Raw genomic sequence first — 12,000 nt, 5'->3', positions numbered from 1 at the left:
AAAAATTCACTGAAGTTGACACGACAGTCAAACAATGAGCCTTTACTTAATTCACTGCAAAAAAGGGAGTGGATCCATGCTAGAAAGTCCAGAGTGAGGGCCTTCAGTGGTGCCCTCCTGAGTTTGGAGCTAATTCTCCCACTTTAATTCCCACAGATTTCTAATTTCAACACTTTTGTATGGGTCTGAGATATAGGGACACTCAGAGGAATCACTTTGAAGAAGGGGTTCCTGCATCTCCACAAGGAAAACCAGGGTTGCACGTGACCACCTTCCCAATCTGGAGAAAGCAGGAATGGAGCAGGATTCCACCCTGCTCCAACCCAGACACTAGAATCATTCCCTTCTCTTCTGAACTATGTGAGGGTTTCTTCTGGATTTATGACAATAGCCTCATCTTTAACCAGGGGAGTGGAAGAAGCATAGAAAATGCAGTGGGGGTGGTCTCTGGCTATAAGACTCAGCTCAGATGCTGGATTCCACACCTACTGGGATAACTAATCCCATGGGGATGTGATTAGTTCACCCGTCAAGCCTTTTTAGCCAGCTTTCCTAGCTGTAGAAAAGAAGCCCCGCACCTGTTTCTCTGTGGTGTGTGGAGGGCTGGCTTGGGAGAATGCCATCCAGCTCTCCCAGCCCCTACCTCTTTAAACACTTTGGGGCATATTCCCCTAAAACATAGGGATATAGCAACCCAGTGCTCTTGTATGCAAGGATGACCAACCATCACCAAATGCTTGTAGATGCATTGAAAGTAATGTTATGGGAGAAAGAAAGAGATGGCCATTTATTGAGTGCCTACGGAGTGCCAAGAACATGAGACATTTTATCTCACTGAATTCTCACAAAAACAACATTTTTAAAATGTCTTGACTACCTACTACAAAGATAGTATGGTCTCACATTCAAGAAAATGAATCCTAAGACCTCAGCTGGGATCTAGGCTCTGCCATTTGTTAGCTGTGTGATTCTGGGCAAATTGCATTTCTATGCCTATTTCCTCCACAGCCAAGTGGAAATAAGAGTATCTACCTCACAGTGTTTTAATGAGGATTAACATATGCAAAATGCTTGAAACAAAGCCTGGCTCCATTTGTGTGCTGTTATTGCTGTATGCAGTGGATCTACCTTATGGGCAGTATATTGTGTCCACTTTACAAATAAGGACAGAGAAGCTTAGTGGACTGATATAACCTGTCAGGGGACACACAGCTTGTGCAGGACAGAGAGAGATTTGGGAGAGGGCTATATACAGTTCCCAAGAGCTTTCCATCACCCACCAAAGCCAAACATATTTTTACTACTGGGTTTCTGTCCCTCAAAGAAGCTGCAGATAGTCACACAGGAAGGGCTGTGTAAGTGTTTCATCAGAAATAGTATCGAAGCCCTGGCTGGTGTGGCTCAGTTAGCTGGGCGTCATCCCCTGCCGGTTGAATTCCCAGTCAGGGCACATGCACAGGCTGCGGACTGGATCCCAAGATAGGGGCGTGCAAGAGGCAGCAGATTGCTCTCACATGGATGTTTCTCTCTCCCTCTCCCCTCCTCTCTCTAAAAAAAAAAAAAAAAAAAAAAAAAAAAAAAAAAAAAAAAAACAATTTTAAAAAATAAAATAAATATATTATTGAAAATATTCGTCCTTCAACTACCCTGTGAAAGGCAGGATGGTTTAGGAAGGCAGCTGGAGTGACTGTGAAGTGTGGGTCAAGTCTTCTTTGGGCTTCGGCAGGAACCTGAAGGTAAGAAATGGTTCCCTGGAAAACAAAGGATTAGTCACAGGAAATGGTGATGGGAGGAGGGTGGAAAGCAAAGAAGGGAAGTTGGATGGAAGCTGGGAGTTTACCGAGGACTAAGACTAGGAGGGAAATGATAAAGGTTGGGATTTCTGGAGACTGTGTATCTGGATGGTGGAGCTCAGATGGGAGCCTGGGTAAGAGCAGGTGGAAGGGATGGGTCCAGAAGGGCAAGGATGGCCATAGTGACTCCAGAGAAGGGACACGCTGGGGGCTTTTTAGACCCTTTGGAGTCTTTACTTCCTTTCACACTTTCCTTTCAGCTGCACAGTAAACTGGGAGCCGCAGAGGATGAAACAAACAAGCAAAAAAAGACACAGGGGCTGGTAGTCTAGGAGTGGCGCTCCTGAGTGAAGCGTAAACAGCACGCAGCCTGGGGCACGGGGCCTCCCGCCCGCTGTGTGCTCTGCATAGAGAAAGCCAGTGAGGTAGAGAGCAAGACAAGTGCCACGTAAATTAGATTTTTTAGGCTGCATTCATCTACACAGCTGGGGGTGGGGGGTGGGGGGGAATAGAGGGTGGCTGAACTTTCTGGAAACTGATTTCCACTTATTTTTGCTGGATTGTTTTGCCCTAGAAGTCAGTGGAGAGCCTTTAAAGGTCCTTTTCCCCGAATGAGGTAGGTTTGTCCCAGACTCTTGAGGAACTCCCACAGCAGGAGGAGGAATGGATCATTCGCCCTGGGGAATAAAAGCGGCCTGCGAAGCGCCCGCTGAAGGAAAGGCTAGCTGCCAAAATGCAAGGGAAATTATGGGAATATTCGCATTACATACATCACATCGTTCGCTTTAGTGTTTCAACTCAGGATGTAATCTAATTTGTATTTTAACAGCAAATTAATTATAAAAACAAATATGATCTAATAAAATAAATTCCTTATACACATATCCTTGGAGTTAAGGTTCATCTGGTGGTTTTTTGTTTTTGTTTTTTTCCTTTATCATGGATAAGATGGCTTAAAAATTCTCAACACCAAGGCAAAGTCAGCCCTTGGCGCGCTTGAGGAACCGCAGAGGAAGACGAGAACAAGGTGGCCAGTGTTCTCCGGGGCGGAACCGCATCGGGAAGCGGGGAGAGGGCAGAGGGGGACCTCCAACATCAGCGAGGGCTATCAGGACGTTCTCCTAATAAACGGCCTTTTCACTGTCCACACTGTAATTGGTTTACAGCCTTTCTTGTTTGTTTATCCATAAGAGCTGCTGTTAAATGGCTCGGGAAGGCAGGCGCTCGGCTAATGGCTCTGTGACGCTCCGGGCCAGTGGGAGGTGAAAGGGGCGCAGGCGTCAGCGGGGATGCGGAGCGGAAACGCATTTCACCTGTAATGGGCTTGACGATTTTATGATACCAGGAGCCACAGGCAAGGAGAAATCAGCGCGGGGCCTGGCTCAGCGAGGGCTCCAGGGGCTGAGGTCTTTCTATATGAATGTAGGTTATAATTAGCCAACCCGGTATGATTAGCTTTGTCCCACCGAACAATAACACCAACTGGCTGTTGGATCTTGCTCCCTGGGTCGCTTCTTTAGGTGGCGAGCGACAGGATAGCCACTGGGAAGGGGAGACGCGCACCCTCAGCGCCGGCCGCGGTTCCCGGCGCGTCGCCCTCCTGCGCGGTGAGTGGGTTTGCTTTCCGCTGAGCGCCTCTTTTCTTTCCGCAGGGCCGAGCAAAAACAGTAAATGGGAGCAAATGAAGCATCGAAATGGAGACCAATTTACAGAAACGTGCAATTAGCGAGAAGTGCAAAGTAAACACTCTGGGTCGAGGGTGGCAGCTGAGGCCGACGGCAAGAGAGGGGGCTGCGGAGCGGCCGGAGGCGGGGAGGGGGGCGCGGCCTGTGGCCGCGGGGAGGAGGTGGGACCAGAAGACCGAAGAAGGGGAGGGGGAAAGCGGCCGATCTTTGTCCCAAGCGGAGCTCGCCGCCGCCGGCTCATAACCGCGTCGCCAAGTGATCTGGCAGATTATCTCTGAGGGTCAACACGCCGCGGCCCGGCCACCCCCGCCGGCCCTGCGCTCCTGATCGAAGTAGTCGCTCGCGGCTCGGGTGATAGCGTCGGCTTCTCCTCGCTCCCTGACTCCAAGGACAATGAACTCTTTGACTGGGGCTTGCAGAGATTAGGTGCGCAGGTCCCACAGCCTTTCAATCCCTGCCCCCCCCCCCCGCAGGTGGTCCCTTTCCCTAAAGAAATCCCTGAAACTCCCCACCCACCACCCCGGGCGTCCGGGTAGCTACGCGAATTCCCAGACTCACGCGGACCACTCGACACAGAGCACAATTCCGAGATGACACCAGCATCTAAAAGGCCTCTGCAGAGAAGCCAAATCCCACCTGGGTTTTTGTTTAGTGCACTCAATCCGTGTGCATTTAGAACAAACGTGTCTGCCCGGCCGGCGCGCTCCGTGGATTGGAGTGTCCTCCTGTTCACCAGGGGGCTGCGGTTCCATCCCCGTCGGGGCACCGCAGGAGCCAACTCTCTCTCTCTCTCTCTCTCTCTCTCTCTCTCTCTCTCTCTCTCTCTCTTTCTCTCTCCTTCCTTCCTCTCTCCAATCAATTTTTTAAAAAACTAAAACACAAATATTTCTTACAGGAGAAATATATTAAGATTTACCTGCTAAAGGACTGGATTAGTTAGTGCTTTGGGAAGGTCACATCGAAGTGATTTCTCTCTTGCTGGCTCCTTGTGCTTCGCGCTCCCTCTTGCCTAGGCTTTTCTGCAAAGGTGTCTAGTTTTTCTAAAACCCCGGGTTGCGGTTCCAGGAATGTGTTCATTTCGGCAGGACCCAGCCTGAGGCCGCCCAGGACCCACCCTCGGGGCAAAATGATCAGAGGCGTCGGGCAAGCCCAGGCGCGGGGTGCGTGCCACCGGGAGCCGGAGAGAGTCAGTCCGCACCCTCGGGCCGCAAAAACAGCGTCACTATTTAAGTCAGGACCCCAGAGTGCCCAGAAGCTACCCAGCCGGTGGAAGCCAAAAGCTGTCGTTGTCATAAAAACGCTTTTATTTCTTTTGTAAACACTGCCCACCTCTCCTGGTGCGTCTCCAGCCGGTGGCCCCCCGCGGGCCCGGACCGTCCGGATCCGGACCGGTGGAGAGCCGTCCAGGGTCTGGAAACTCCGGGTCAACCCCCTGCTCCCGTCTCCCAGCCACAAGAGGGGACGCTACTTCTCCCCCTGCCACGTTAAGAAACCATTCTGAGCTGACCAAATGAGTCCCAATTTGCCAAACTTAACAACGCCTAATGATTTTCTAAATTAAAAAGCCACCGTGAATGCTTCAGACGTTCGTTTATTCTTCAGCAGTGCCACAGCACAGCCACCGATAAAAACACACAACGACTGCTGCATCTGTGTGTGTGAGCTCCCGGAACCCTTGGTGGCTGTGTGCAAAATGCGCAGATAACATAGAACGAACTGCTTCTGACCTTCAGAGCTGGGATCTGTAGGCTTTTGTGACCATATTCCCGAACAAGTTCAAGTGTACAGCCTCCTCATGTAGAAATATATTTACTAATATATTATGCACATTATCAAACACACAAGGAAAATAGATGGTTTCCAATCTGGTGAAACTTTCTATAACTGAAGAGAGTTCTAAGATTTTTCCTGCGCGCCCCTCTTTGGCCTGGGGTGTGTGCAGTGAACGCAGCTGGGAGAGAAAATCGAAACAGCGGCGGAGCTCGCGGGGACCCGGGCCTCGCCTCTTAAGGCCGTCCGGCCGGCCAATGGCAGCCCCAGGCCGAGCCACGTGGGCCACGGCGGAGCCTATGGCGGGGCAGCCGGCCCGCGGGGCCCCTCCGGCAGCGGGTCCTCTCCGGGAGCCGAGCGAAGCTGTCAAACAGAGTAGGGGTGGCGCCGGCGGTGGGAGAGCGGCACGGCTCCGGGTCCCCGGCTCCAGTCCCCCGCTCGGGGTCCCCAAGCCCGGGCGGCAGCCATGAACGGCGAAGAGCAATACTACGCGGCCGCGCACCTTTACAAGGACACGTGCGCGTTCCAGCGGGGCCCGGCGCCCGAGTTCAGCGCCAGCCCCCCGGCGTGCCTGTACATGGGCCGCCCGCCCCCGCCGCCGCCGCCTCCGTTCCCCGGCGCCCTGGGCGCGCTGGAGCAGGGCAGCCCGCCGGACATCTCCCCGTACGAGGTGCCCCCGCTGGCGGAGGACCCCACGGGGGCACACCTCCACCACCACCTCCCGGCCCAGCTCGCGCTCCCCCACCCGCCCTCCGGGCCTTTCCCGGACGCGGCCGCGCCGGGCGCCCTGGAGGAGCCCAGCCGCGTCCAGCTGCCTTTCCCGTGGATGAAGTCCACCAAGGCTCACGCGTGGAAAGGCCAGTGGGCAGGTAAGCTTGGACCCGGCCTCTCGGTCCTCACCGCTCTCTCCCGGCTGCCCCCACCTCCGAGCACTCCGCGGGACCTCTCCGAGCCCCTGTTCCCGGCCCCTACGGATAACCCGGGGTCGGACTAAAGTAACCGGGAGCAACGAGGCCAGACCGCATGGGCGTGCTTTTCTGCTCCAATCTGGAGCGTCTTTGCTTCTCAGCTCTCCTACTGGGAGCTTAAATCCCTTCCCGGTCTGTACGCTGAACTGCGGGAGCCCAGTGCTCCCAGCGCCCCTCCCAGAGAGCCTGCCTGGCCGAACTCAAGGCTTCGGACCCTGGGATCCCCCGATCCCCCTCCAGCCGGGGATCCGCCCGCCCCGGACTCCCGGGCGTTCGCGTGGAGGAAGCCGAGCTGGGTTGGGGTACCTCTGAGCGGCAGGAGCGCGCCTTCGGGTCTCGGGCCCGCTTGGGCCCAGAGCCTGTGGGCTTCGCTGCAGGACGGCGGCAGCCTCGGGCACCCCGAAGATGCAGGGAAGCGGCGACGTCCAGAGGCCGGAGTTGCGGGGCGGCTGCAGGCAGGGGTCGAGGCAAGGCGGGGGCTCCCCGCGAGGCCGAGGACGGCGGCTCACCGAGGAGCCAGGCCGCTGGGCCAGGTGCCCGCGATGCTCATTTCACTTTTGACCAGACAGAAGCGTGTGAAGGGCTCTCCCCGCACTGCTTCCTGGAGGTCAGTTTGAGGAAGGAGATGCTCTTTCAGCTCAGCCAGTCCGGGCAGAGGGAGCCCTGGTCCGCGGCGGCTGCAGAAAGGCTCCCTGGAGCCGGGGGCTCAGAGCCCAGCAGCCCGGGCTCCTTCCCCGCCCCAACCTGGCCGAGATTTCCGGCGCGGCCCGTGCCGCCCCCGCCACACAATGTTATCGTGTCGCAGCCACTTCTGGTCACACCTGCATGGCAAATAGTTGAATTTTCTTTCCTCCCAACTCATGAGAGTAAGGGGAGAGGCTCAGCTGGAGCCCTTCCCCTCCCCCCCATCCCGGAGTCTGGCCGGCCCTACCTGACCCTGACCTTGGCACAGCCAAGCAGGACTTTGGGGGGTCCGGGCTCGCCCAGGGTCCTCGGGGCTCGCCTCTCCTAGTTCACTTTTCTCTGAAGCTGAGTGTAAGGCCGGGGCGGGGCCTGAGGCAGGACAGGGCCCCCACTGAGCCACAACCTTCCCCACCTCCTGCGAAACCCGCCGCTTCTGCACACACGTCCCCAGTCCCCAGCGGCTGGGCCCAGGGCTGGAGTTTGGGGGCGGGGGGGGGGGGGGGTAGGCAGGAAGACCTCGTCCTTCTCTGTGGGGGGAAGAGGCCCTCAGTCTGTAGTCTCCTGAGGAAGCTGTGCTCCCTCCAGGGCCCCCTTCCCGAAGGGCGCAGGGAACACGAGTTTCTGGCCTTCCCCGCGCTCCCGGCGGCTTCCTCCGAAAAAAGGCGAGGGAGGCCCTGAGCTGGGCCACATTCCCCACCCTCCCCCCGCAGGAGTGTTCCCCTAGCTCTGGTGCAGCTTGGGCTCCAGCACCCAAGAAGCCAGAAAGGAAAACCCGCAGGAAAACCAGCAGCCTTGTCCCGGCAGCGAGGGACCCGGAAGGTGGCGTCCTCAGGCTGGAGCTTCGGGGCTGGGGCCTCTGCCTCCGCCCTCTGGCCCTTTGCAGGCTCAGCCTGCTGGGAAGGGGCCCAGACCCCTCTTTCCGGGAAGCTGCCTGGGAAGGGGGGTCCTTCCAGGGGAAATTTTCAAAGGAGCCAAACTTCCAGGGTCTGGGAACCCGGCTGCCCACTCCTAGTGGGGTTCCAAGCCCCTGGGAGGGCAGAATGACCAAAGGGCTTTTATTCGTAATACCGTTATGAATACTAACAACAGTAACTTCCAAAAAAACTTGACCTAAAAAGTGAACTGTCTCAGCCTCACTGGCCAGCTCTCCTGTTGCCGTCTTCCCAATAACAGCACCAACAGCCTCCACCCCCATCTCCTGCCAACTCTCCTAAGCATCTGTCTCCTGGGGTAGCGGCCCCAGCGCAGCCTTCACAGCCCCTCCCACAGGAGAGGGCCCTGGAGAGGTTGTGGGTTGAATCTGAGAACCTTGGAGGGCCTTTTCAAAGGCTTGAAATGATCCTCCACGCTTCCCTCCCAGGCCAAGGAAGGCTTGGGAGTGCAAGACCCAGAGATGCCCTGAAGCGAGCAAGGGTCCGCTGACTCAGGCCGAGCCTCCGCCCTGGCTGCTGGGAGCCAACATTTAGCCCGGGGGAAACCCGGCAGGTTCCATTGTGTCATTAACCCTCCTCCACAGACCCGCACACCAGCTTTTCAACTCCCTGAGGCCTAGCCAACAGGCACGGGAGAGCCGTTTCAGACCTCTGCCCCAACACGGACAGGCTTAGGCCTTTCCCGGCGTTCTGGTGGAACTTGCCCCGTGTGCAGGCAGTATCTCAAATAGAAAGGAAAAGCGCAGGACCTCAAGGAGCACAGCGGCAAACACCAGTTGTGAGCTGATCTACGGGGGTCAGGCCGGACTGTTGCTTCTCACCCTGCTTAGAACTGGGAGCCCTTGACGCCACCCCATCCCCTCCAGAGCCGAGCGGGATTCAGTTCAGGCCTCCGAGCCTCCCCTCAAACAGGATTTGGGATCCAGACCTAGGCGGAGGCTAATAGCGACCTTCTTAGAGGCCCGGAATAGTTTCCCTTCTTTTCCAGGACAGGGGCCCAGCCAAAGTTAAAATGAGGACAATTACAGGAAATTTACTGGCCCTCTCTATAACTATAGAGAGAACTAATATTATGGTCAGATATAACAATATATGGATATATGGATATTGCTGTATTAACTCAAGGTTTTTCAGATTTGTATTAGCTAAAGGTTTTTCAAACTGAGCGTTACACCTGTTAGTGGGTGATGAAATCAATTTACTGGGTTGAGACCTTTCTTTGAAAAAACGAAATAGTAATTAATAGAAAAAATTAGATAGCATCGTGTGTGGTAAAAGTTGGTTTTATGTCCTGAAAAATGTTTGTTTCAGTTCTAGATCTGTATGAACTGGGTAGTGGTCTGAAATGTATTTTTCTTGTGGGTCATTGGCGGAAAGTGTTTTGGTTTTTTTAGTTCTGTATTAAAGTCATTTTATTGCCTTTGTAGAATTAAATAGATTTAGAAGTCTATTATGTACATTGTAATCGGCATCAATACAAACGCAAGTTAAGGGAACCCGTTGAGAACCACTTGTTGAGAGAGCCCCCCGCAGGGTCCGTAAGGCTTTCACCCCCGCCCCGCTCCCGCAGAAGGCGAGCCGGGGGCAGGGGGACCACACTCACGTCCTGTGTCCCGCAGGCAGCGCCTACTCGGCAGAACCCGAGGAGAACAAGCGGACGCGCACGGCCTACACTCGCGCGCAGCTGCTGGAGCTGGAGAAGGAGTTCCTGTTCAACAAGTACATCTCCCGGCCACGCAGGGTAGAGCTGGCCGTCATGCTGAACTTGACCGAGAGACACATCAAGATCTGGTTCCAAAATCGCCGCATGAAGTGGAAAAAAGAGGAGGACAAGAAGCGCGGCTGCGGGACAGCCGCCGGGAGCGGCGGGGACACGGAGCCCGAGCAGGACTGCGCGGTGACCTCGGGCGAGGAGCTGCTGGCGCTGCCGCCGCCGCCGCCCCCCGGGGGAGCGGTGCCGCCCGCGGTTCCCGCTGCGGCCCGAGAAGGCCGGCTGCCCCCAGGCCTTAGTGCCTCGCCGCAGCCCTCCAGCGTGGCACCCCTGCGGCCGCAGGAGCACCGGTGAGAAGTGGGGTCTCTTCCTTGTCAGTGGCATTGACCACAGAGGAGGGAGCGGGCCTGGGGCCCGGTGAGGACCACTGGCGCTGGCGGTTTGCTGGGGCAGGAACGGCGGCGCCCACCCTGACGGGACGGGAGACGCGCTCTCCAGGCCCTGTGCCTGTTGGGGTCGGTGGGGTGACGCTGGCTGACCTTGGGGAGAAGGGACAGGTTTCTGTAAATCTGACGCCTCGGTCTGCCGCTGTTGTGCAGGTCCCAGAACTCCAGAACCAGGGACCTCTTTAGAGAAACCAACTCTTCAAAAGGAAAAACTATACTAATTGGAACACCCTCCAACACATGGCAGGCCAGCTAAAGGGATGCTATTATCTGGCAGGAACAGAGCCATTTTGATTCAGGTTTCTGCCTTAATATTTTAGAAATAATTGAAAGCAGGTTTCAAAGACCCGGTGACATAGATGCCCCTGGATAATCCAAGCCCCCCCTCCTCCTTCTCTTCCTCCTCTTTCTTCGTTAATCTGCTTAGCACAGCCACATCCCCAGCGCACATCCTTTCTTCACCCTGCACCTCTTCCCTCTGAGGAAGACATCTTGCAAGGGAAGCTGGGTAGCAGCAGGGCTAGGGTACAGGGGCAGAGAGAGAGTCCCCGTAGACCCCCTTGGTCCAACACTTCAGAGAGAGCAAAGAGTGATAGGCCTGGAGCAAGGAGTTTAGGGGAGAAAGATAGACCCACAAGTGAGCTTCCTATTTAGATGTGGATTTACTTACTGGCCTCAGGGCAGGGAGGCTGTGTGGAAGGCAAGCATGGTGGCCTGACCCTCCTTGGAATCTAGCCACAGAGCCAGTATGATTTCCACATCTTTAGAAATGATAAAAGCGCATGTGGTTGAGGACTTTGGGGAACTGGTTATTTTTATTTAATATTGTAAAACTGTAACAGTTTTTTTAACGAATACGTCTGTGGTTTCCAAGGCAGTTTGGGTTTGAGGGTCTGGGCCTTGCATGCAGGTGATGTTTGTGGAAAATGCTTAATAAATACGGATAATGTGGGAAAAGATGAAAACTGATTCCTTTGCTTTATATCCAAAATTCATTATGGTGTAATGATTCCATTTTATTTTAAAAATTAAAGCAGCATTTATCTTTTTGGTGCTAACTAGGGAAGAACCCATACTTACGTAACACCACAGTTGGGTTTGGGGTTGGGGTCATGTGTTAACATGTGGATTCTCCGTTTTGTTTTGTTTCATTTTTAACTTAAGAGTCACTGCTCAAGATGGATTTTGTCAGTAAGATAGCCCAGAGGCCTGAGGGTGGGGGTGTGGTTGGGCAGCGGCAGAACCGGTCAGAGCTTTGGCTGGGTCTCCTTTCTTCCGGAAGAGGTGGTCTGTCTGGGAGAGGCCTTTTTCTTTAGCTCACCTCCAAGAGTCCTGCTTGGGAGGAGTGCCCACCCCTGGCGTCTGAGGGCCAGAGTGTGGTGCTAAGGACAACTGGCCTGGGCCTTCCTGCTGTTCTCCCCCGGGTCCGAGCCCTCCCACCCTGGGGGACCCTTGGCTGGCCCCCATGAGTGGCTGCTAGTATTCTCTTTTGCAAAAAGACACGGGACTTGTTTGTGTGAGTTGTTGGTTTCTGCTTTTATTTTTGTTTTGTTGTTATTGTTTATGAGAGAAATCAAATCATACACCCCTTGGTGGACACGAAAATCGGTGGATCAGAAAGGGGGAGCTTTCTCATCAGTGATAGGCCTCACAGGGAGCCGGCCCTCAAACCGCAGCCTCCCCACCCCTCTCACCCGACCCCCTGAACTCTGGAGTCCAGGAAATGTGCCTCCGCACTTTATGATACTGGCCCATGACCCCGTACAATTATCCAACTTCCCCGTGTGTCAGTTTCCTCATCTGTAAAGTGGAGGTGGATTGTCAAACCAAAGAGCGCCTGGGAAGCGCTTGATTCAGTATCTGGAAAGCAGTTCTCCCTCCACAACGTCACTGTTGTTTAGGACCCTCATTATTTTCGGAAGTGGGGGGGAGGGGAGTGCTGCTGCAGAGATTGGCCTGGTCTAATGCCACCCCAGCGGCCTTCCTTTGACAAATCCCCAAGCTATCGCTG

General features: G+C 55.0%; 1 protein-coding gene across 1 annotated transcript; it reads left to right on the top strand.

The window, feature by feature from the left end:
* Nucleotides 1–5,714: 5,714 nt before the first annotated feature.
* Nucleotides 5,715–9,897, top strand: PDX1 (pancreatic and duodenal homeobox 1). The gene is made up of 2 exons (XM_008153380.3): nt 5,715–6,117; nt 9,452–9,897. The coding sequence occupies exons 1-2, from the start codon at nt 5,715–5,717 to the stop codon at nt 9,895–9,897; spliced, it is 849 nt and encodes a 282-aa protein (XP_008151602.1).
* The last annotated feature ends 2,103 nt before the right edge of the window (nt 9,898–12,000 follow it).

The sequence above is a fragment of the Eptesicus fuscus genome, chromosome 7, assembly GCF_027574615.1.
Source record: "Eptesicus fuscus isolate TK198812 chromosome 7, DD_ASM_mEF_20220401, whole genome shotgun sequence".
In the NCBI taxonomy this organism is placed as follows: Eukaryota; Metazoa; Chordata; class Mammalia; order Chiroptera; family Vespertilionidae; genus Eptesicus; species Eptesicus fuscus.
This window is presented reverse-complemented; position numbering and strand designations above follow the sequence as displayed.

Bases quoted from the DNA above. Each gene is read 5' to 3' on its own strand.
- PDX1 (XM_008153380.3), top strand. From the start codon at position 5,715: ATGAACGGCGAAGAGCAATACTACGCGGCCGCGCACCTTTACAAGGAC. The intron at 6,118-9,451 runs GTAAGCTTGGAC...TGTGTCCCGCAG, and splicing joins GTGGAAAGGCCAGTGGGCAG to GCAGCGCCTACTCGGCAGAA.